The sequence below is a fragment of the Heteronotia binoei genome, chromosome 2 (genome assembly GCF_032191835.1).
Source record: "Heteronotia binoei isolate CCM8104 ecotype False Entrance Well chromosome 2, APGP_CSIRO_Hbin_v1, whole genome shotgun sequence".
Lineage (NCBI taxonomy): Eukaryota > Metazoa > Chordata > Lepidosauria > Squamata > Gekkonidae > Heteronotia > Heteronotia binoei.
Window position 1 is genome coordinate 93,675,737 of NC_083224.1, and position 24,745 is coordinate 93,700,481.

At 45.2% G+C, this 24,745-nt stretch overlaps 2 protein-coding genes across 2 annotated transcripts in view; one reads left to right on the plus strand and one right to left on the minus strand.

Moving 5' to 3' along the window:
* Positions 1–16,467, plus strand: part of SZT2 (SZT2 subunit of KICSTOR complex) — a 139,239-nt gene extending 122,772 nt beyond the window's left edge. The window contains exons 52-72 of the mRNA XM_060233013.1: positions 101–258; positions 825–991; positions 1,333–1,430; positions 2,837–2,969; positions 3,115–3,239; positions 3,353–3,462; positions 3,588–3,770; positions 3,877–4,147; positions 4,496–4,575; positions 6,869–6,994; positions 7,138–7,340; positions 7,563–7,656; positions 7,845–7,925; positions 8,462–8,536; positions 9,746–9,959; positions 11,509–11,692; positions 13,204–13,326; positions 13,552–14,041; positions 14,240–14,356; positions 14,868–14,936; positions 15,827–16,467. Of these exons, the coding sequence (XP_060088996.1) occupies positions 101–258; positions 825–991; positions 1,333–1,430; positions 2,837–2,969; positions 3,115–3,239; positions 3,353–3,462; positions 3,588–3,770; positions 3,877–4,147; positions 4,496–4,575; positions 6,869–6,994; positions 7,138–7,340; positions 7,563–7,656; positions 7,845–7,925; positions 8,462–8,536; positions 9,746–9,959; positions 11,509–11,692; positions 13,204–13,326; positions 13,552–14,041; positions 14,240–14,356; positions 14,868–14,936; positions 15,827–15,970 (3,245 nt within the window). The 3' untranslated portion in view covers positions 15,971–16,467. The remainder of the gene's footprint in view (positions 1–100; positions 259–824; positions 992–1,332; positions 1,431–2,836; positions 2,970–3,114; positions 3,240–3,352; positions 3,463–3,587; positions 3,771–3,876; positions 4,148–4,495; positions 4,576–6,868; positions 6,995–7,137; positions 7,341–7,562; positions 7,657–7,844; positions 7,926–8,461; positions 8,537–9,745; positions 9,960–11,508; positions 11,693–13,203; positions 13,327–13,551; positions 14,042–14,239; positions 14,357–14,867; positions 14,937–15,826) is intronic.
* Positions 16,468–17,217: 750 nt separating this feature from the next.
* On the minus strand, positions 17,218–23,246 carry HYI (hydroxypyruvate isomerase (putative)). The gene is made up of 8 exons (XM_060231647.1): positions 22,950–23,246; positions 21,770–21,881; positions 19,140–19,254; positions 18,690–18,768; positions 18,469–18,518; positions 18,184–18,253; positions 17,784–17,918; positions 17,218–17,498 (listed from the first exon to the last, which is right to left on the minus strand). The coding sequence occupies exons 1-8, from the start codon at positions 23,146–23,148 to the stop codon at positions 17,425–17,427; spliced, it is 834 nt and encodes a 277-aa protein (XP_060087630.1). The 5' UTR covers positions 23,149–23,246; the 3' UTR covers positions 17,218–17,424.
* Between the last annotated feature and the right edge of the window lie 1,499 nt (positions 23,247–24,745).

Sequence of the window (24,745 nt, forward strand, 5' to 3'; positions counted from 1 at the left end):
AGGCAGAACATGGCAAGGACTGCTTTGGGCCCTTCAGGGAGAAAATTGGGGTGCAAATATACGAAAGTGTTTATCTAATGGATGGGCAATGTGCTTTCAGGAAGCCTGTGCAGGATGATGACAGAGACTAAGAGCATCCAACTTGCTGGAGGCAAAGTTTGTCCTCACCCTCTCCATTTCACTGTGCCCACTGCGATTGCTAGTGAGCCCATCACACCCACCAACAAGATGGGTCGGCGCAGCTTCTGGGACATGCTGGTAATGATTCCATGGGAAGATGGTGGTGGAATACATTGTGGGAATTGTAGGGGAGAGCAGAAACTAAGCACTATGGATAGCACAGCCTATATGACTTGTAACCTGCCCATCCAAACACTTCATCAGCCAGATATTGTGGCCAAGCAAGCACCTGAATAGCCTTCTGTGCTTGCAGCCCCAGACAGTTAGAAAACCCAAGAGGCTTGTGGAAGTCCCGGTGTTGAGCTTGGTGTGTCACAAGTCGTGCAAATTTGGCATAATGGTTAAGGGTGTTTCATTATAAATTCACTAAGGAACCTCAGCCAAGTCACTACCTTTATGTCAGTCCCCACCACATATTTAACACTGCCCTGTATTGTTGTTTTTAAAGATTAGTGAAATATTGAAATACAAAAAGTGTTATATAAATACTAAATATAATAACAGTACTAGTAAAACAAAAGTTACATAATACAGACATTTACTGGAGGGGTGGACACTAGGCCCAGAAACCATCCCTGGCAAAGAAATGGGGTTAAGCATGGCTACCTTGGTCTCTCTTTTCAATACCTGCCCTTGATTTTCAGAGTAAACCAGAGATGGTGGAGCAAGGAAGCCCCAAGACCACAGATGATATTGTGCTGGAGCGGCCAGAAGAGAGTCGCACTCGCCGTCGCCACAAGACTGAGAATGTAAAGCAGCCCTTGAGCCAGGAGCATGTTGCAACTGCTGTTGAGCAGGGACAAGCCCAAAGGCAAGCATCTTGGCTCCCCTTTCCCATCTCTCCTTTTGGGGAAAGCTTGGGAAGAGGCACTCATCTGACACAAAGAGCACACTTTCTTCATTGGCTTTAGGGAACAGCTTCTGCACAAAAAGATCCTGAGCCTTTGCCCCTAGTAGGTGGTGCACACCTGCCTACTAGTTAGTGTTGCTGAGACCAGATTGGATAGGGCTGTCTTTGCTGGTTTTGGGGCATTATACATCTTCTAGCATTACAATTAGGGGTTGCCCTTTGGTCTGATTTTCACCTTCTGGTTCATCATGTTTTTATATCTTTATGGGTTTGATTTTGAGTAATGGGTGCTCCGTTCACAGACGCCGGATCTGCCAGTTAGAGGATGGAGATGCAGGAATCCTGCACCCAGTTTTCAGTCAGACCTGCCAGTTCTGGATGGCATTCATGAACCGTCTGGGTATGTACTAAACCTGTGTCCAGTGTTCCCTCTAAGCTGAGTTAGTGTGAACTAGCTCAGTTTTTTAGTCTCCAGCTCATACATTTTTGTCTTAGCTCAGGAAAAATGGCCTCAGAGCAACCAGATTTATGCAGTAGCACACAACTTTTAATACCAGTAGCTCCCAAAGTAGAATTTGTGCTCACAAGACCCTGCAGCTTAGAGAGAGGATTGCTGTGTGTGTCCTATATTTTCATTGTCACAGTTTGTCCCAGGCTAACCCAGCATGGCTTTTTCCCCTGTATTTGTGTAGTTGGAAAGAAAAGCTTGCCAATTCTGGAGTGGTGTTAAAGGCTCAGAAGCCAGAAATGTGGCTAATTGTGGCCTGGGCATTGTGCCATTTTCAGCAATCTTCTCCTTCCCCCTTGGTCTGTTTCCCTGGCTTTCTCCACCAAGCTGTCAGACTGAGGCCATGCCACCACTACCCCTATTCTTGTCAAATGTTTAAATACTAACCTGGATAAAAGTAGTAGTAGTAGTAGTAGTTGCTATTAACAAATTTTTATAACCTGCTTTCCTGCCCTTATACCAAGGTAGCTAAAAGCACACATGATAAAATCACATTTTAAACCATTAAAATCACCTCAGTGCACATTATTAGAGCAATTAAAAACAGAGTTAAAATACAATGAAGACATAAAAACAGCCATTCAATCATTGGCTAGAAAGAAGGGATAACTGAGGGAATAACATAAAGCAAAAAAGTCCATGTGCTCTCAGAAAATGGGAACAGAAGAGGACAAAGAAATCTCACTGGTAGAGCATTCCAGAGCTTTAATGCCATGACCAAGAAGGCCAGGGCACCCAAAGCAGGACCTCTGAAGATGACTGTGATGTTCAGGCAGGTTCATAAGGTATATTGATCCCGAAACATATAAGACTTTGATTGTCAAGACAAACACCTTGAATTGTGCCCAGAAACAAAGTGGGAACAAGTGTAGATGGGCCAGGACTGGAATGACATGGCCTCTGCAATGCACTCCAGTCAGCATCCTGGCTGCAACATCAGCAACTAAGATGTTGGCTTGTCTCTGACCACAGAGTTTGGGGTGCAAGAAGAGGGAGGTAGAGGATATGTGGTAGAGAACATCTAATAGGTATGTTGCTGTTTACCATTATGAGTACCAGGTCTTTTTTCACCATACAAGTAGGAACATGGCTGTGCTTTGTGCAGGGTATTCTCTATGGTCTCCCTCTCTTCTTGTTCACAATTCTGTATAGAATATTTTGACTTGGTACTGGTCTTAGAATTGCTTTAAGTGGCTAAGTATTGTTGATCATTCCGCAGTGTATCTTTCCTTTGCCTCTTGTAAGTTTTCTGGGCATTTGCTTAAACCTCCCCCTATAGCATTTATTTTCCCTTGCAGGGTGTCCCTCTGTACAACAGTGTGCTTTGGAGAGTGTCTCTCGCTTCCTCCTCCCCTCCATCCTGCTGGAAATAGTGAGCCTCGTCACCACACTGGCAAATGACACCTCTGTCAAATTGTTTGAAAGAGTCAGGTAGGAGCTGGGGCAAGACTGGCTTGATGCTTGGCTGGACGCTGCTCAGAATGCCATTTGGGTACTTTTCTTAACAGAGTGAGAATAAAACACTGGGGTGGATATTACTGTTCCTCCATGAAGCTACTTATCTTATTTTCTGCAGTTGTCCCCAAGGGATCTCCCTTGTGCCATATTCCCTGCCAGGCACCAGTGCCCAACCAGCTGTCATTCGACACTTCACCTTGCTGGGACGTAGTTTCCATCAGTGGCGTCACAGCACGGAACAAGGTGAAAGGCCGTGGGGGCAGCCAAAAAGTGAACTGTGCTCTTTACTGCCTCTGGATCAAGGCATAAATCTCAGAAATAAACTCTGCTTTGTTGCCTCCTCTGTATTGTTTCAGTCTTAAAGGGATTCCAGCGGTTTGAGGCTACCGAGCTTGGCACTTCAGAGAAGGGTGTTGATGTGATCCCTCGGCAAAGATTCCTTTTCATGGAGATCACTGACAAAAAGGTGCATGCCGGGCTGGGTTAGTGCCTGGCCCATACAAATCCCTGGGCCCAGATAGAGCTTTGGAGCCATTTTGATCTGGGTTAGTAGTGCAAGTCTGGGTTTACCTGTCCCCCTTTCCCTTCCAGATGGTCCTTTACACTTACAATTGGTCTGTGGACCTAGGTAGTGCTCTGAGCAGCAGCCTCACTCGCCTGTTGCAGTGGCAGAATGCCCGTGCCCATGTTGTGCACTGCCTGCTTAGCCAGAAGCTTGGGCTTTTCCATCACTACTGCTACATGGACACACCATGGCATGAGGACAGCAAGCAGGTACCCCAGCTCTCAGCTTTCCTGTGTTGACCTACCACTTGACCATCTGTCCTCAGTTGGTTCACACTGACTCTCTCTCTCTCTCTTCTCCCCTCCTTGTGCCTAGGAGCAAAATCCCTTTTTGAACTCCACCCTGGATGTGGATACCCTGATCCGCAGTTCCAGTGTTCCCCCAAGCAAAGAGCAAGGTCGGCTCAGCAGCTCTACACGGATTTTGCCACCCCTGCATTTCCCTCCTTATATGGTACCCTTTGATGAGGCCCTTCGTGATGTCTCAGCCAGTCGACCTGTCCATCACAGCCCAGAGCTAAGTGTGCTTGACCGCGTCGCCCAGCATGGAGCTCAGTTCCTGGAGATCAAGAGCACAGAGAGGAAAGGTAAATGGAAAGATGGGAGTAAGTTCTTGTGCAGCTGTATTTCTTTAGCTGGGTCAGGGGTGGGGCTCCTAAAGGGAATGTCCTGAGAATCTCCATAAACACTGTCCAAGAAAGAATCCCTCAAGACAACTAAAAGCAAGTAAGTGGTGCTAGCCACAAGAAGAAAATGTGGGTGAAAGAAAGAGCTGAGAACAGGTATAGCATTGGTTCCTTCTATTGGAGGTTTCCTGAAGGCATCCAGTATCTAGGCCATTTACAGCACAGGGGAAGCTTGAGTTTTCAGCAGGGAAAGTTTACCAGACTTTGGGTCCAGTCCTGCTCTCCTCAGCTCCTGCTCCTCTTCCACAGAGCTGGAGAAACAGATGAAGATTGAGAATCTCTTTGTGACATGGCAGCAGCGGTCCGCACAGTCCAACATGCCCATCAGTGTGAGTTCAGAGAGACTTGGAAAATAGCCACTACTTCAGGGTGGAGGGCTTGATACAGCTTCTCTCAGATGGATAATGGCCTTGTTCTTGGAGTCAAGCAGAGCTTTTTTTGAGCAGGAATGCACAGAAACGCAGTTCTGGCTGGCTTGGTGTCAGGGGGTATGACCTAATATGCAAATGAATTCCTGCTTGGCTTGTTCTACAGAAAAGCACTGTGCGAAATAATGGTGATGTCAGGGTGTGGCCATATATGCAAATGAGTTCCTGCTGCTGCTGTTTCTTGGCTTTTGAGTTCCTGCTGGGTTTTTCCTACAAAAAAAACCTGAGGTCAAGGGAGAGGGAAGGGCACAGGGGAAGGTTTCTTCCATCTGGAAAAAGACTTCAGTGGAGAGCTATGGGACCCCAAAGATCAGTGGGTTCTTGGGATCTAGTCACCTGAAAGCCACTTGAATCCCTGCTGCTTTCACATCCATTGACAGAGCACAGTGTCAGTGTAAATGCAGTTTGTTTAATGTGAATTAAACAGTCCGAGGACTACTTCACACAAGTTAATAGCTTCCATAAATCCCTCTCAGCTATCCCAGAAAAAAGTATGTGCAGATATTTGTTTATTCATTTGGACATTTCTCTCTTTAAAGAGACCCAAAGCAGTTTACAGAAATATCTGAAGTATAAGACAACCAATTTAAACAATATGATTTAAATAAAACAAATCAGCACATCCTGGGCAGGTTCAGATTCACTGGGCTAACACAGGCCCCAAGCTGTGAGCCAAGGCCAAGAGCCCTTTGGCTTCTGCCTAAGGGCTTGAGCAGCTGGCTGCGCCAAACTTTAAGTAGCTGCAAGCAGAGAAGAAAACAGCCAGGATAGTACTGAGGTGCTGCTGAAAGGATCTTGTCCTGTATTATGAAAACTGAGTTTCCCTGGACACACACTTGATGTGATTTTCATGACTTTAGCAGTTCCAAGAAATGTGTATTGTAGCAGGAATGTATCCAGGAAAACCAGTTCACACAATGTACTTTCCTATATAATCTTTGTGTCTAGGGATGGTCAGCTGGAATTGCATGGAGGCCACTCACCTATTTTGAATTGGCCCTTGGTTGTTGATTATTTTGGTATCCTGTTTTGTCTGAGCCACTGTTCATTGGTATAAGAGAAGCAGTGTGCTTCAAATGGCCATTCAGAAATAGAGGTTCATGGGATAGTGTAGCATAGACTGAGTAGATAATAGGAGTCTCTTTGCAGCTAAGGTTGCTATGAGCAACAATGCTAAATATAGTATGAGCAGCTCACCAGGATGAGAGATTAAACTGGACCATGTGTTGCCGCCCTGGCAATTGAGTGCTGCTGGGTTCCAGCATCTAATCCTTCAACCGTACGTCAGAATTATTCATTTATTTGATTTGGTAAATGGATACTTCGCCTCATCCAAAATCCTGGGGGAATTTATAGCATAAACCATGGCATATCTGCATAACAGATTATTTGCCCAGACCAAACAGTGGACTTAAAGCTGTTTTTCCTAAGACTTCTCCAGGGTATACTGCAAACATTTGATACAATATCTTATCTGTTCTGGATAGTGTTCATGAAAATGGGTCAGTTTCCATGTTTATACTAGCAAAAAATAGTATTTTGTTTAAAAGATGCTAACGTTTAGGCAGAGTCTCCTTGTCATGTCTGGGCAGCAAACACTGTCCCACTGCTTGCTGTTTGAAACAGCAGGCTCGAGTGCCTATGTGAGTGTCAATCATATAAGTAGATTTATTAGCTTAGCGCTTCAAGTATGACATTTGTCACTCATTCCCATTTGGATCCTTGCATGTGTAAAGTACAAAGCCACAAAAGGAGTGTGTGAAATAAAATGAAACACAGCAAGGTATGTTGGTACAATTGCTCATTTATGTTCCTCACTCTTGTTACAGCAGCAGGCTGATTCATGTTGCTTAAAGTGATAGGCATAGACACAGTTGAAACAAACTTGTAAACTTTCAGAATAACCAGGAGAGGAGTCAGGACTGAGACCCAGTTATCTCAAGTTTAAAAGACATACACTTTTGCAGGGTACTGCATATTCAGTTCTCTGAGTTCTGCAGATAAGATGTCATGCCTGTGTGTGATGTCTGTGGCCAGGAACAAAACCTTTGGGAGGTGAGCTCATCTTCATAGTGTCAGGCCCCTTTATTCTCCAAGAGGTCCATGTGGAAAAGGGTGATCAGTCCCATTAGGTGATATAACCTCAGCCCAGGAGTATGTGATGATTACCAGTGTTAAGTATGTCTGTGTGCAGATTGCAGATTTGGAAACCTTGAAGCAGTCATCACGCTTGGTTCACTACTGTGCTACACCACTGCTCTTTGATCCTATCTTCAGGCAGCAAATTCAGGCTGACCAACAGGGCAAGCCAGAAGGAAAGGTAAGAAAGTGTGGGGAAGAGTCTGTGCATATTTCCTTGATATATGTAATCAAAGCTGTTTCCTGGGTTTCAGTGCAAGGCCTGTTCCCAAGAGGTTCTTTGAAAAAATTAGGTCACTATCAATTGTCTTGCTTGCTATGCAGAAGCGGCACCGTTCAAATGACTCCACAGCATCCAGCAGGGACCGTAGCCACAGCTGTGACTCTACAGAGGGGCTGCCATGTCGGACCAAGGATGAGGCCTGGCTGCTAGAGCTGTGCCATACTTTCCTGCAGCAATATATCCAGTACCTTCAGAGCATGGGTTTCATCTTGGTGCAGGTGCGCCCCGCCTCACCCACCCGCAGGTGAGTGAGGACTAAAGACAGGGGCTGTCTTAAACTTAGGGACATCAGGGAATTACTGTTTTAGGAAATGACAAACTGCACATGAGGATCTGCTGCAAAATGTGGCTTGGAGATGTTTAGGAATATTTATTTCAGGAAGGAAAAAAATGTGGAGTGTCCAGTCTGGTTAGGATACCCTTGCAGATCCATTATCTTTTCCTTTTGGTAACTTCTGGTTTGCAGCAGCACAAGTCGGATCAGAGCTCTGGCAGCGATGGGCAGTGAAGGGCGAGGATCCTTCTCATACACTAGACCAAAGACTGATGGGAGTCCAAAGGTGAGCAATCTGGTGTTGATCAATGAGACCTTCTGGCATAACCACATCAGCCCATATGGCCTGCTCTTCAGAAACAGGGTTGGTGAGTTGGGAGCCAGCTAAAGGATGTTCAACAGGTACCAACTGATCACCCCTAGATACCAGAGAGCTGTTCTAGCACCAGATCAGTGCAAATGCTTGTTTTCCAGAGCACCAGCCCTCCTGTCACTACATACCATTTGCAAAGAGCTCTGCCTGGGGGCATCGTGCTAATGGAGCTGGCTTTCCAGGTGAGTGGAAAACACTCCCATATGAGTAGTATATTGGCAAAAGTGAGTATAAGTGTTCACAGGCCCCAGGAATGAGCTAGAGTACAGTGGACCGGGATGTAAATATTAGTAGACCTGACATTCTGATGAGAAAAAATACAGGTTTGAGCTAGCCCAGCCCTGATGGGAGCCAGTTTGGTGTAGTGGTTAAGTGTGAGGACTCTTATCTGGGAGAACTGGGTTTGATTTCCCACTCCTCCACTTGTAGCTGCTAGAATGGCCTTGGGTCAGCCATAGCTCTTGCAAGAGTAGTCCTTGAAAGGGCAGCTTCTGGGAGAGCTCTCTCAGCCCCACCCACCTCACAGAGTGTCTGTTGTGGAGAAAGAAGATAAAGGAGATTGTTAGCTGCTCTGAGACTCCGGTTTAGAGAGAAGGACGGGGTATAAATCTACAGTCTTCTTCTAGTCATTCTAAGAAGCAGTTAATGTTGTAGATGACAAGTGTGGCTACTTGGGTCAGGTGCAGACCAATATTTCATCTATTTCTGCTTCTCTTAGGGCTGCTATTTCTGTGTGAAGCAGTATGCACTGGAGTGCTCGCGGATCCCCATGGGTCAGACTGTCAATTCACAGGTAACATTGCTAGATTATGGCCTGCCACAGGGGCCAGAATTTAGTTTAGAAGATGTTGTCCCAATATATATGAAGAACTGGTTTGAGGATGATATGACTCTGAAGTCTCAGAGAGATCATATATTTTTCCAACTGTAGCTTGAGAGCCTGTGTCCTGCCAAGTGTGTTTGCTTTCTTATGCTCCCTTGGCAAGGAGACAGTGTTAGCCTCCCTCCCTTACAACTGGAGGTCCGCCCAGTGAGAGTTTGCCCATCTCAAGATGAACTATCCACTTAGTTGCTTCCCTTCCTTCCTGCCCAGAAAATAATTGGCCTTGCCTTTATTCTAGAGAAAACCCCTTGAAGATTTCCTGTGACACTGAAAGTTTTCTTGAGACAGTGAATGTAGCCTGAACACCGAGTTGTTATATGAATTTCTTCTGTCAGTGGATGCTGTATTCCAGAACATTTGAAGAGATCTTTGTATGTGCAGCATCTATATGTCAGTTCAGCTAGTGCCTAAACCACAGAGTAATGGCTTGTGGATGCTATGCAAAGGGATTAGAGCCCTTTAAATGTTGTTTACTACATAAGAAAGTGCTTTTTGGTGGCCTCCACATAGGGGCTGTCATGTTCAGATCTGCTGTTTATCAGCTGCACCTAAAAAAGCTGGATACTGCAACTACAGGGAAGAATAAATAAATTATGTAAATATTAGATTATTTAATTAAACCAATCAGTTTTCATTCATGAGACACTCCATGGAACATTTGTCAGATGTAACCATAAGATACCTATGCCAAGTTTCTGCATTCTAACTTAAATGCAAAGTACAGCAATACCAGAGAAGAAGGAAGAATTGGGCTCATGAGATACTGCCATGTGGTATGTACAAGGTTGGGAGCTGAATTCTGTGGGATGATTGTAAAGGTAACTAAATGAGGGCTGTGCAAGTTAAGCCTTGATGCTTGACCAAGACAGAACAAGGGAAGTTATTTAATATGGGGGAGCTGTGCCCAGTGATTCCAGTCAAGGCTTTTGCTGTAGATACTTCCTGTAGAAATTAAACTGTTGCGTAGATTGGAGAGTATCAGTACTGGATACAGAAGAGTACCCAACCTCACAGCCCTTTTCTCTGAAGCCTCTTATCCATTTACCGCACTCCATCCCTAAACTGTGCAATACTGCAGCCATGTCAATTCCAGGCTGGCATTCTCTTGATTCTTCCTAGCTCTCTATGCTCTTCACGGAGGAGTGCGACAAGGTGCGTGATCTCATGCATGTGCACTCATTCAGCTATGACTTCCACCTGCGCATTGTGCACCAGTACCTGCTTGGCTCCCACATGGCACTGCGACAAGGCTATCACCTTACCGGATTCCTGGAAGACTTCATTGCCCAGCATCCTGACATCCCCAAGTTTGGACGCAATCACATCTTCCAGGGTAAGTGCTCTTGAGATTTAGGAGGCCCATAGAAACTATAGCTCTTGTGAAATCCATCCAAGGCTGTCCAATTGTCCTGGTAGGTAGCTATAGTGTATGGGAGTCATAAGGATCCTGATAGTAATTGTGTTGATTTTATACAGCACCATCAATGTAATGGGACTGTGGCTCAGAGTGAAAGCATCTGTGTTGCATGCAGAAGGTCCCAAGTTCAGTTTCTTGCATCTTCACTTAAAACAGATCAGGTAGTGATGTGGAAGACCTCTGCTTAAAACCGTGGAGAGATGCTGTTAGCCAGAATGTACAGTTCTGCTCTTAATAGAATGGTCTGACTTGGTATGGCAGTTTCATGTGTACATGATACTGTAAGGTTTCATTACCAACAAAAAAGACAGTTCCCTCTGTCTAAGCAACTAACAATCTAAAATTAATACTGAGGGATCAGATGTCATTCTGGTTCCAAATTCCACAGTATCTGTCTCCACTTCACCACATATTTAATTCCAGATAGATAAAGATGTATGGTTATACATACACAAGAGCAAGCAAAAGGCCTGTACATTCTTCATGTCAGATTTATGGAGTGAATAGTCCTCTGAATAGAAATGGGGGGGAGGTCCATGGGTATTAAATAGCTATAAGATGTACACACACACTTGCAGTTACAGAGCTTTGGGCAGCATCAGTTTTTCTAAGTTTTCTAAGGTTAATCCTGATATACCTCATGTATCGTCACATGGCATACTGAGTTTGCTTGGCAGGTTTAGGCATCTGGAATGAGGAGATGGGCAAGATGGAATCCCCAGCTACCTTAGCTCAGAGCAGGCTCTTATGGTAAGGGGACAGGTACCCAAAGTGGCCATCTTTCCTTCTGCAAAGGCCATCTTGATGAGACCAGCAGCCCTGCAAAGGTGAGGCTCCATGACTCCTTTTCCATTGCTGCTAGCCAGCTCAGAGCAGGTGGCCTAGCACACACACACACCACCCTGTATAGCCCAGGTTAGCCCAATCTTATCAGAGCTCAGTAGCTAAGCTGGATTGGCCCTGATCAGTGTTTGGATGAGAGACCACCAAGGAAGTCCAGGATAGCAATGCAAAGGCAGGCAATGGCAAAGTGCCTCTGAACATCTCTTACCTTGAAAACTCAACCTACAGGGTCATCATAAGTCAGCTGCGACTTCATAGCGGGGGTGGGGGGAGGAACACCCCTTCCCCATATGGTGCCAGTAATCTCTTTGTACTAGCCACTCTTGTTTTCATGTTTGCCTAAGTACAGCTGGTCTCTAGGATCAAGTAATAAGCAATATGAAAAAACCCTATTTTAAAACCCATTTTTAACCTCGGATTTTATTGCAAGCCTGGGAGTTCTCCCAAGTGTAGAAAAGTTTCCACAATCCATATAATGTCCCATTGTACAGAATGTCTATTAGCACGCAGGGGGGCAAGTTTGCTTAACATTTATCAATTACAGTATATTTCTGAACCCTCACCAACAAGTTGTGTCCTAGGGATCTATAAGCAGTTTAATGTGCAGCCTTGTCTTTCACAGGTACACTGGCCTTGCCTACCAATACTATCACAGCCCACCAGCTCTACAACTACATAACTGACCATGCCAGCACTTACCATATGAAGCCACTGCGCATGGTCAGGCCAGGAAGTAGCACTGAGGGCAAGAAAGGAACCCCCATCCCTGAGCAAAATGAATATGCCCTAGTCTCCATCTGGAACAGGTGAGCAGTTTCCTAAATGTGTTGACAAGCCATGGATTCTTTGTTCCCTGTGCTGCCAGTGTCCATTTGGCCAGCTTATTTTTTTCACTTGTTCTGTAGTTCTTTAAAAGGGCACTGAGTACTGTGTTTCTGACAGTAACACAATTTGTCATCCTGTGTCCAGACCTGCAAAAATATGTTTTGGATTATGGTAAAAGGAACACTTTAAAGCTCTCTACACTGAGTCCTTTAAAAAATATGGCTGTTTTTCTTCCATACTTTAGCTACAAGTACAGCTACCAGATCTCTCATATGTTGACTTTCAGTACTTCTCAACCAGTCCAAAACAAGTACCATTCACTCTGCCAGCCACTTTCTGCTAATGCAGACAGCTGAGAGCAGAGGGAGAAAATATCCACTTCTATAGGAATTTTTGTTCTAACACAAAACTCTTTTGAGAATTTGCACAAGCAACATGATTTTCCACAACTAGCATTTCCCCTGATCATGTCTTCTGTCTTTTGAGTGCCACTTTTCATTCTTGCTTCTTCCACAGTCACATTCTTACAGGGTACTTCTTCCACAGAAGAAGAAATCTTGTGAGTCAGCTTCTTGAGGCTTCTTGCGGTGTGATATATTTTCCACTGTTATTCCTATTATAGCATAAGCAAGATTGATTTTTACTGGCCTACATACTAGGCCCTTAGCTGTCTCTTGTAGGCTTTTGTTAACTGACTTTTCTGGCTGAAGTCCCTTACTGTGGGACACTCACAATTCCAGATTCAGTATCTGATGGAACAAGCTTTGTATCATTTTATACTGAAATCTGTACTCCTATAAAGTATTAGCTGTCCTAAAGCTGGATTTTAGGCATTCACTAGAGGGAAATTTGAATATTCAGGGTGGCAAAATTCAAATGCAGAGCATTCTCCTTGCACAAAACAAATAAGCATGCATACATTTTTGTCTGGCATAAAAGGCAGACACTGCCAACAGTAGACTTCCTAACTGCCATGTTTTTGCAGATCATTTCCAGCATTCACAAAGAAAGCAAACATACAGACTCCATTGTAATACACAAATGAATTACAGGTTAGTTGTGCAATGAATACTCTTGGCCAGGGAAATGAACATAAAAGGACCCTGCGTCACTCAGGGATTTTCAGTTATGAATGATATTCTGCAGCTCCAAGCCTATTAACCCATTCCTGTCTATACTCATCTTTGGTGCAAACTGGATAATGTGACAATGGTTCTGCACATCGAAACCTATTACACATCCATGACCCTGAACTATGTCTGAAGCACATTACAATTCTACGTTCATGATGAGTCAAGTACTACATTTATAGTTTATGGATTTGTTCACTTACAAGAGGTGAAAGTGTATGTTGCATTTGTGTATCATACTTTCAGTTCATTTGAACTGCTAGTTGCAGTGAGCTGAAAATACTGCAGCTTGCCTCCTCCACCACACCCCTCCTAACCCATTTACTACATGGAAAATACCTTACACCACTCTGTGCTTACAGCTCTGGTTCCTACAAGGATTCAGAGGGTCTGCGTCACCATGATGACTTTGATGTATCACTGCTTGTATGCCACAGTGCAGCACCTTTTGAGGAGCAGAGCGAGGCTGAACGACACATGCTACGGTGAGAATGGATTTGGACAATTGCTGGCAGAAGTATGTCTGCTTGGGAGAACAGTATGAGTCTGAAGGGATATCTCTTTTGGCTATGCCATGTAGCAGTCTAGGTCACTTATGGACAGAGGTGGTGAAGGAAAGGGGTTATATTGGAGAAGTTGCTGAATTGCCTTGGAGTTGTTTGGAGAGGAAGAAGCTGCAATGGCAACCTTTTACTCCCTCCCCATCCCAGGTTGAACTTCTATGTGATCATGACAAGCCAGCGGGAACTATTCCCACGATTAACAGCTGACATGCGACGTTTCAAAAAGCTGCCACGCCTGCAGCGGGAGTCATTAGAACCAGTTCTGGGACGTGCCGCTTGGGAGACTGCAGAGGATGGATGGCAGCGAAAGGAAGTGCCAGAGCCCTGGGAGGAGGTAGAGAACAGTGGCGAGTTCTATGCAGGAGGCCCACAGGTCAAGGTGGGCCCTGGACTCTTCTACACATCCCCACTCTTCCCACTGCTCGCCTCAGAGGTTGCTGCTGCCCAGAAGCAGCTTAGCGACATGGTGCAGCTTGCCAAGTGTCATTGTCGCCGTGACAACCTCTGGAAGCGGCTCTTCCTTCTTGAGCCCCTTGCCTCTGACAAGCTCAAGATGGGCAAGCTCTCCCTGGGTGAACTGGAGGAGCTGCTAGATGCTGTGCACAGGAAGTCCATTGCCGACATCGATCCCCAGTTGGTGAGTGGTTGGGCTGGGTCAAACCCTGTACACTTTGGTCATGTTCAACAGATCCTATGGCAAGTTGGCATAAATGTTATTTTGAAACACTCAATAGGGTTGAAAGGGGCATCTGCCATTCTTGTTGATCTACAGAGCATGCATCCCTGTACACAGTGCTGCATACTCAATGGCCTCCCTCTTTTGTGTCCCTGGCAGAGCTGCTTTCTCACCATGACTGCCTCCTGGTACCAAAGTCTCATCAAGGTGCTGCTGAGTCGTTTTCCACAGAGCTGTCGCCATTTCCAGAATACAGATGCTGGCACCCAGTATCTGGTAATGAACTTTTTGTCCTGCTGGGTCTCTACCTTATAACTAGTTTACCCTGTGCATGAGTGTTCCCAGAGACAAGCCAGTCTTGGCTGGTCAGAAACAGAACCCTACCCAGTAGCCTTCCAGGGAAGATAGTTCCTCACTCCTTTATCAGAAGCCAATCCTACTTAACATTTTTTTCGTTTGGGAGCATGGGTCATTTGGAGACTTCTAGTCACCCTGTAGTTACTGTGGAGTGTTTGTCCTGCCTGGCACCTCAAGCCCTCCAGGGAAAATGGGCCTTTACCCCTTTATAAGAGCTGATTCCACATAACAGATTTTTTGTTTTCATTTTGGGTGTATAGATTATGGGGAGACTAGTCATCCTGTAATATCTCTACTATGGAGTGTTTTTCACATCCCTGTTACCCCTGGTTCTCCCAGAAAGTCAAATGATGTTTCCTTGCTTACTTTTGCTGACTGCTGTAATATGGAGACTCTCTCCTGAGGCAGCACTATTACCCTTTCTTTGCAGGTTGTGTTGAACCAGAAATTCACAGACTGTTTTGTTCTTGTATTTCTTGATTCCCATTCAGGAAAAACGGTAAGAAATTTTGCTTGCACAGGCTGCCCATTCAAAGGGTAATGAATGATAGATACTGAGATTTTTGTGAAGTGTTCATGAAGAGCAGGTTCCCAACACATTGGGAGACATGTTTCTGGTACTTAAGCCAGCTTACCGTAGGCAGGAGTTGCCCAAGCTTTCCAATTGGGGTTTGAGGAGCCACTGCCGTTCACGAGTGGTTCTGCACTTTTATGTTGCACCATTTCCCAGTGTGGACTGCAAGAATTATGACTGGAAATTCATTTCTAAGTGATCTTGCTGAAAAAAGACTTTACTGGTCAGCACATGAGACATGGTAGCAGATGCTGATAACCTATTATTTCACAAAATGTGCAAAACAAAATTGTGCAGGAGGGCATTCTTCAGTAGAACTCTAGTATAATGCATCAGCTCAGGAAGTGACTTCTGTAAGGAATAAACTTTCCCTACTATTTGTTTTGTTGCTCTGAACAGTTCTCCAATTCTCAGCTCTATTTCATTATTTTATTAAGAATTTTACTATTAGATTTGTTTATGTAAGATAAATGTTATTATCTACACTGATTGTTTCATTGCCCTAGACTCTCCCCCCCCCCCAATTCTTCAGTCCCAGTCCCACTGCGTTATTTTATTAGGAATCCTTGCTGTTAGACTAAATTATAATATTTTGTACTTTGTTCACTGATTGATCACATAGTCTTTCATATACAGGTAACCTGTTCAGCCCCACTGCATCAGTCTGTTTTCCTAGGAATCTTGACTGTTAGATTTGTGTTTTTATCATGCTTCATAACATGCTTGCTGATTGACTGAATAGTTTATCTCATATTTGTAATCCACCTTCCCAGTGAGAATGGTGAAGCTAATAACCCCACCATCTTCTGTTGCAGAGTCTGACAGTGGTTTTTCGGGAGCCTTTTCCAGTGCAGCCCCAGAACAGTGAGAGCCCATTGCCTCAGCTAGTGTCCACATACCACCATCTGGAATCTGTCATAAACACAGCTTGCTTCAACCTCTGGACAGGGCTGCTGTAGTATTGGTTGGTCCCTCTCATTTGGGGCATGTGGCACAGACCTAGCAGTGGTGGGGCTGGAACAAAGGAGAAGGCTCAGGGTGGCAGGTGCCCAGAAGGACTATGAGCAATGTGAGTCTACAACTAGCCAGCTAAGAGGACAGGCCATGTTGAAGGATTCTGGCTGAATGGAATTACTAAGGGAAGTGGAATGCTCCAAAGACAGTTCACACACTTTCCTGCCCAGCTAAACAGGTGGATTTCACACCTTCACAAACAAACCACCCACTGAGGCATTGGGTGGGCAAGGCCATCCTTGGCTTTGTTGGTGCTAGGTGTCAGCCTTTAGGCCCTCTGGAATCAGGACAAGAGACTGATGGAGTGGCAGACTTTGCCCTGCCTTTTAGAGTGACTCACTGGGTGGGTTTTAGCAGTGGGAGGATATGGCACAATAATGGGAATGTTTTATATGAAGTGAATGTACAGTAAATTAAATAAAGCAGATCATTGATTGTAAAATACATTGTGTCAGCTTCTACCACAAGCTGCTGTATTTGTCCCTAGAGCAAAAGCAGAACATGTTCCCACCTGCATACCTCTAGCAACTGAGTGGGTCAGTGGATGGGGTCGCTGCCAGATTCCTACCCCAGCCTTGTTGGCTACACTAGTTATTTTTGCAAAGTAGCTGGTTCAGGCTTGGATGAGTTATATCATTAAGATCTGCCAGAATCTTATGCTAGAGCCCAAGGTCTTGAGGTGTACAGCAATCAATGCTGCGCTTCTCCAGGGAGTAGGAATGTGGGTAAATTTAAGAAATTCAAGCAGCAACATACTGAGCAGCACAAAGACACATCTGAAGACTAGAGAGTTTCTGGATGCCCCTTGGAATACAGAGAATCTCATATAGGGGCCACTAGGTGGTACCAGAGAACGTAGTTTGGAAACAGGGGTTTTCCTTCCTCCCTTTGTAACAAACTATTTTCATTCTTTACAGCAAGCAAAGGCAAACTTGTATTATCTACAGTGAAAACTTAATTTTTCACTCCTATGTAGGTTAATCCTTATAACTGTAATTAGAAAGAAGGGAGGGAAGAGCAGCTGCAGACAAACTATACTCCAAAAAGAGCAAGACAGGCTATACCCCAAATGAGCAAGGCAGAGTGTATCTCTTACAAGGAGAACTGTGAGTAGGAATGCCATCTGTTCACAAACATGAAATGACATGGAAGTAGAGCTTTAGCAGTTCTGAGATCTCAGTAGTACTAAATATACTAGCAGAGCCACTTTATTAGGAGACAACAATAGCCTGCTGCAGCCATGCCCCCACAGAGGGACATATAACAAAGCAACAGTTCAGGTAATTGATCCAGCAATAAGACCAGCTTTTTCCTCTCTTCTGGCAAGTGATACTGGAGACTATTGCTCATTCAATCTTTGATGCACTTTATTTTAGTTTCTCATCCTGAGCTTAACCCTTCAGCTTCCACCACCATGTAGACCATGACTCTCCCAGTACAAACGCAGCCAATCGAGCCCCTTCACTGTGTCTCCTACAAGGGAAGTCATCATAAGTGCATTCATGAAACAAAACTGCAATCAAAAGTCAGAGCCCATAGAGAGCCCTGAGGTAGACCTAAAGGTACCACGGGCTGAGCATCCATAAAATCCATGCTCACAGGTGAGGAAACCATAGCTGGATTGCCACTGTCGGCATTGAGAAGCACTGGCAAGGAGAGCTTCTACTTGTGAGTTCTGGGCTGCCTAAAGTTCTCCGTCTAGATCAGTCTGCTTCACCTTTCTCCATTCCCCTTCCCCTAGGGCAAAGGCAGGCTCACCTCTAGGAGCATACTCGCATCCTATATAATCGCTGTAGCCCATTGACTCCAGAAGCTGGAAGAGGTAGAGAAAGTCCAGTTCTCCAGGGCTGTCAGGCTCATGCCGTGCTGGTACCTGAGCAATCTGAATGTGTCCTGCAGAGGAAGACATCTGTCAGAAATGAATGAGTGACTGGGTTTAGCATCCTGCCCCAGCCTTTCATGGGCAACGTTTTCAGACTGCATCCAACAGTTAGGCCTACCACTAGTCTTTTTATTGAAATGTCTTCATAACACCAAGCCACAAGGGCTTCCAGTTTTGAAGAGGGCACTGACTATAACCACAAGACCTGAAGAATGAAGGGGCAAGCTGTGAACTTGTAAAATGGTTTCTAGGCATTCAACTCCACATTCTCCTTACCAAGAATTGGGAAATAGGTTTCCAGGTTCCAAGTCAGATTCCCATCCATGATTTGGCAATGGAAAATATCCTGTGAAGCAGATATCAGAATGTATAGGTCTTTAGTCCAAGATTAACACAGGTGCTCCAGGCTGTCTGTCTGCCAGAATTCAGTAACTTCTCTGGCCTCTGGTTCTGGGCCATGTGCTGTTCCAATCAGCCAGCTACTCTGAGTCTATGACACTGGCTGCAGCTAATGCACAAAAGAACTCAACCAGGGAACTACTCTTCAAATGCAGGACTCACCAGTTGCAGCTTCAAGTGAGGACTTCCCACTTTCTTCAAGATGGCAGCAGCTGAAGGAATACAGGTAACTAGTATCACCAGTACTGTGATTCTAAAAGGGAATAATCTATCTTCCTGTTTTACATAATCTCAAGGTCCTAGCAACTATTTTTCAGTCCTGGAACATCTTTTTAAAACAACCACATCTGCCTTCAAAGGGGAAACCTTAAGCCTTGGCTTACCTTGATGGGGGGTGGTCAAGAAGTAGCGGGGATCAGTAATCCGACTGTTGATAGGCTCCAATAGCCCAATCAGATTTTGCTGCAAAGCCAGATAGAAAAAAAATTGGGAATGCAGCCCTCACAGCTCTATTAATCTGCAAAGGAGGGAGAAACTTGGCACTGGGCTTTCCTCCACCCCTTGTGTCTTTTTCCCCTCACCCTTTTTCCCAAACCCTAATCAGCACTATTCCTCTGTGTGCCCCCACTTACAGTAGCTTGTCTGTGATTAATTAACTGGGTTGGATCTTCTCCTTTGTCATCCTTTGACCATTTAGAGCTTCTCTTCTATGGGGCTGGTTTTCAGGAAGGCTTTTATTACCCTATGAAACCAATTCTCACAGGGTCCTTGCCTTGATCCCATTGGTTCAAGTAACAGAACCTGCTATATAATTGTATACAACCAATCCCTACCTGAGCCAGGATGTCAGCCGCATATTTAAGGTTCTCTATAAAGGTGTCTTCCATCTCAGCAGCCACTGCCTCCCGCTCAGCCCCCACAGGAAGTCGGCCAGCCAAAAGGTGAATCCTACAAGTACAGGGGTGGATCAGGGTGGAAGTGAAGTTGAGCCAGCAGACTCTGACATTGACTAAGTGGCAGAAGAAGTGGATTTTTTTGTCCTCAGATCAAAACAGACAACTGCTGTAAGGCGACTTCAGTGAAAGCTGTCTGCTGCTTGTGCACTGACCTATGAAATGACCCTCAGCAATGGATAACTAACATCACCTTGTTTCTCCAAGGCTTTTAGAGTGAGGCCAGCTAACGCATTCAGTATGCTGCAGGCATTACAAGAGAAGCCAAAATGGTCATCATTGCAATGTGTGTATTGCTTTAGAAAGGATGTGGGAATTCTATCCATTATTGAGTGTTTACAGAATCAGATTGGCATTCTTTAACCCAGAAAAGGAACAGGGCATGAGGGGGTTAAAAGAGTTGTGCCACTTTGTTTTGCCTTTTCCTCAGTCAGCCTAGGCAAGGCAGTGACCTTCTGAAGAGATGCAGAACTGGTAACAGTAGTGAGACTGTCTGGAACAGTCTTAAGCATATGCCATGTGGGGTCAGAGTAGCTTTTGCTGCCCAGCTTCGCTTTATTAACATGGAGCCAACACTGCAGGCTGTCACTTACACACACACACACACACGATTGCCTGAATTGGTCCACTCCATTTTCTCTGACCATCCTGTGGGCTGCACTGCCAAATGGCTCCTCTGTAAGCAGCAGCTGCTCATGCCAACCTGGGAGGGGACTAACTTTCAGTGATAAACAGCCTCCTTCATGCATAAAGTACAGTTATGCTGCCCCCAGAGAACAAAGGACTTTTAAATTGCAATATGTTTTTATTAGCCCTCTTTGGTTTTTGAATACATAAATAAGTTTTTAACACAAACACTTTAGCAAGAACGCTGACAAAATAGCTAATTTACATACTGTATTTCCCAACAGTGCAGTTTCCAAGACATGGGCTGAGGTTTGGGTTGGGGGAGATCATGAAAGAGCTCTTGAGTCTCCAGTACCCCTTCAGAACTTGATATTATATAAAGGTAAAGGTAGTCCCCTGTGCATGTACCAGTCGTTTCCAACTCTAGGGTGACATCACATAATGACATTTTCACAGCAGACTTTTTACAGGGTGGTTTAGCAAGCTAGGTACTCATTTTACTGACTTCAGAAGGATGGAAGGCTGAGTCAACCTTGAGCCAGCTACCTGAACCCAGTTTCCACTGGGATTGAACTAAGGTCATGAGCAGAGCTTGGACGACAGTATTGTAGCTTACCACCCTGTGCCACAGGGCCCCTTTGGTATTACATAGTGTGGGTGAAATTTTTCTCTTTGTTTTGTGCTCTCTTTTTTCCTCTGTTCCCTCTTCCAGTTTATGTGCTCCCATTCTCAGCTACTTCCTGTGTCTAGACCAAGTTGACATTTCCCATCCCTGGCTCAAACCACTTTCCTGTCTTCTGGCCTGGCCTCTTCAAAAATCCATGTTTTGTACAAACAGTATACAGGGCAGGAAACAATCTACTGCAAGTTCAACCTCCCTTTCAACCTCCTACTCTGGTTCCTACTTGAAGTAGTCTTCTATGTCTGTCTTGCTTTCTCCCTCCCTCCCTCCCCCCCCCCACCACTACCTTGCCTATCTGTGTTCCTAAAATTTCCCTTAGATGAACAGTTTCCTACATAATCCTACCAAGAAAAATCCATCCCTGGGACTATTCATAACAATGAAACACTTGCGTTGTTGCTTCTAATGTTAATTTGATGTAATTAATGAAGAAAATGCCTTTAGTAGTAACCAGTACCCAAGATAAAATTACAGTGCAAAGATTTCCTTGCGGTTTAGACCCTGACCCAAGAGACGAGAGAAACGAAGTGCAAAAATAAACTTTAGTTCTCCTATCCTTTATTATGAAGACTCTGGGCTATGAAACGGGAAGTGGGCACAAAGAGCAATTCATTCTCTTTGGAAAACTGATGTACTGGTTAGAATGTAGTGTTGGATTGCAACCTGGTGTAGTGGCTAGAGGAGAGAACTAGGATGTGGGAGACCAGGTTTGAATCCTCACTCTGCCATAGAAGCTTGCTGGATGACCTTGTGCCAGTAACACACGCACTGCCAGTAATGCACACACATTCAAAATGGCCTATCTCAAAGGGCTGTTGTGAGGGTGAAATAGAGAAGAGAAAAATGACATAACTTCCTTTGGGACCTCATTGGGGAGAAGGGGGAGGAGTGCTACAAATGAAATAAATGGTGCCACACAAGGTTTAAAAAAGGGCCACCATATCCACTTTCCTGGGCAAAAAATAAGCTTGGCTATTGCACAGTTCTGTAATGATGAAGACAGCACTTTTTAATTTTATTCCCTCAGCAGCACTGTGATGTGCAAGAAAGCCTTGTGAAAAATCCATCAGTAAAGTAACAACCCCAAATTGATTCTGCTCTCGTTATTCCTGCACACAGCAATTTCCCTTTTGAGCACAACTAGGCAATGTTGATATTGTGTCATATTCAGGAACTCACCTACTATTGGTATAGTACACACCTTGGACACTGCAGGGTCTTGGCATACTTCATGGCCAAGGCCAGGGCCTCTCGAAATTCATGCTGGCGGCCAGGCACAGCACCTAGTCCCATGTCACCTTTTTCTTGGTTTCCTGAGAAGAATAGCAGTAAACAGACTCCAGCCTCAATGGTGTTAAGATATTCTGTAATATTCATCCTGTAATACAGGATGACAGCGAAAGGCAGAATTTGCACCCAGGTTCCTTCTTAATGGACAGAAGCTTTGTAACAATAGGAGAATCTCCCTTCTGCCATGGAGGCTTGCTGGGTGATGATCTTGGGCCAATTACACACACACAGCCTAGCTTTCCTCTCAGGGCTGTTGTAATAATAAAGGAGGAGAGAACAAGGTAAGCAGCAATGTGTCCCCACTGGAGTGAAAGTCGGGATATAAATAAAGTTGGGGGTTTTTTTTAAAACAAGTGAAGTTTATTTTTTCCTTGAACGGAAAAACAAAGGCAAGAAAGTTTCACCTGTGGATTTCTGCCTTTTCTACAAGCGACAGAAAGGTGGCACCAGCCCCCCCCCCCTCAATGGCAGAGAGAAGTCTTTGGTGTGTGCCTAATACCATTGGTGGGGACTGATCTTCAGGTCAGGAGACATGAGCGGATCTGAGGGCTACGGAGAAGGCAGAGGAGGAGAGTAGGGATGCTTTTTGAGGTAGAGGGACCAAATTTTCAGCACAGCATCTGGTGCCTCTTCTCAATTTGGGGAGGGACGGTGGCTCAGTGGTAGAGCATCTGCTTGGGAAGCAGAAGGTCCCAGGTTCAATCCCTGGCATCTCCAAAAAAGGGTCCAGGCAAATAGGTGTGAAAAACCTCAGCTTGAGACCCTGGAGAGCCGCTGCCAGTCTGAGAAGACAATACTGACTTTGATGGACCAAAGGTCTGATTCAGTATAAGGCAGCTTCATATGTTCATATATGTTCAACCCCCTCCCCGTTTCAAAAACACTGGACCAGGGGTCCAATTCTATGAGCCAAAAAAAGGAGGTGTCCCCATCTTCCAGTTAAGGGAAGGCATTTAAAAGGAACAAGGTCCCTTTAAATGTGATGGGCAGAACTCCCTTCAGAGTTCAATCGTGCTTGTCACAGTCTTGCTCCTGGCTCCACCCCCAGATACTTCCTTGAGTCAGCCCTGCCTGCCAGTGAGGGTGGGTACCTGGCGGGGTGTTGAGCAGGACAAGCTCTAGGCCGGCCCGTTCTGCCGCCGCCCGCAGTTCCGATGCGCTGCAGGCGTAAGGAAAGCCCAGCTCAGCGGCTTTGAAGCCAGCCCGCGCCGCCGCCTCTATGCGCTCGAGCAGCGTCGGCTGCTCCTGGAACATCCAGGCCAGGTTGGCGGCGAAGCGCAATGGAGCCATGCCCCCCAAGGGTGACTGCAGCAGCGCCAGCGGCCCACTTCAGCCAGCAAGACGAAGAGTCGCCAACTCGAGGCGGGGACTTTGCTCTGCTCTTCGGCGGAGGAGGAGTCGCGCTTGCGTGTTTCTCAACGCCTGCTCCGGAGGAGGGCAGTGCGCCGCAAGAGCGCCTGAGTTCGTGTAGAATCGGCTCTCTGCTTGTCTTGTGTCAGTTCTTCGTGCCCAAGTCTCGTATGTCCTTAGAATACATGTTCCTTTTACAAAACGTGTGAACGGACACAAGGTTGTGCCATCTGAAGCCAAATCGAAGGCCAGCTTCTCCATATCTGGAGCAATTAAGCTTCTTTGTACAGCCTCATCGCCGCCTGCAAACGTGCATTCTATTCACAGATACCCATCGTCAGTATTCAGCGAGCATTTTACTGCCTGCTGCGGAGGAGACTCTGCGTTCCCAACGTCAGGGAAAAAGAGCCTGTCTTTTCTGTCCCAAACATGGAAGATGCAGAACTTTCGTTGTGGGGCAATTGGCCCCACTGTTGTAAGCAGTCACTTCAGCTGTACCTTTTTGGCTCAATAAAAGCTTTTAGGCATAAAGAGGATTCCAGGAAAATGCCATTTACCTGTCCATGCTCTCTGTCTCTTTATAGCACTGTTTTAAAAAGGCCTGCTGTCTTTTTACTGGAGGTGTGATAATGTGCAGGGCAGTATGAAGTATAAGGAAATCAGATAACTCCTTAGAAAGGCAAGTTCCTTTCATCTAGAGGGTTCACATTCCATGGCCCTCTTATAAAGAAAAATCATAAAATCACAAAGTGGGAAGAGACTAAAACCAATATCACATATACACTGTAAAGCAGAAAAAAGCTGATATTGGTTTTAGTCTCTTCCTTTCTCTGTCAACCTTCTTACATAACCATAAATTGATTCAGGATCCTGATACAAGCACGCTTAAAATTGCCTTTCTGTTTTTCCACACATGGACACCTATAGTGGGAGAGGGGCTGAAAAGCACCTTCAGTGGTATGTGTGATGTGAATTCGTCTACCATCCAGTTCAATACCACTCCAAGACCAATCAGCCCACACACTTCAGGCTAGAGTGTGCTACAAGCAGGCATACTGGAAAACCAATAGCCCCAGAAAGCTTACACAAGCAAGCCAAACCCAGATTTATGCCAGAGTTATGCACAAACTAAGTAGATTACAGTTTAGGGTCTTAGATTATGAGGGGCCTTTAAATACATTACTAAATTATACTTTTTATAATGCTTTGGGGCTTCATAAATTTTGCATAGTTTAGGGCTTCAGCATGTCTTAACCTCACATTGTAAGGGAAGGTAGAAATCCATTCCCTTCTGCAAATTACTATCCTCTGACAGGCACACTGACATGCACTTTGCTTTCTTCAAAATAATATTTTGTTGTCAAGAGCATCTCAGAGGCATGTTTGTAGAGACTGAGCCTAAGTCTCTTTGCTCAGTACCCCGCAAGATTGAACACCCTCCTAACCATGCGCTTTGCAATTCTCAGCTGCTCTGCGGCACTACCGTGCCCAGTAACTGCTTTGCATTTTGCGCACGGCTCCTCTGTGGCCCAATGCA

Excerpts from the sequence above, each read along its gene's own strand:
- HYI (XM_060231647.1), bottom strand. The coding sequence starts at position 23,148 with ATGGCTCCATTGCGCTTCGCCGCCAACCTGGCCTGGATGTTCCAGGAG. Across the intron at positions 21,882-22,949 it reads CCTGCTCAACACCCCGCCAG|GAAACCAAGAAAAAGGTGAC; the intron begins GTACCCACCCTC and ends TATTCTTCTCAG. Across the intron at positions 18,769-19,139 it reads CGGCTGACATCCTGGCTCAG|CAAAATCTGATTGGGCTATT; the intron begins GTAGGGATTGGT and ends CTGGCTTTGCAG.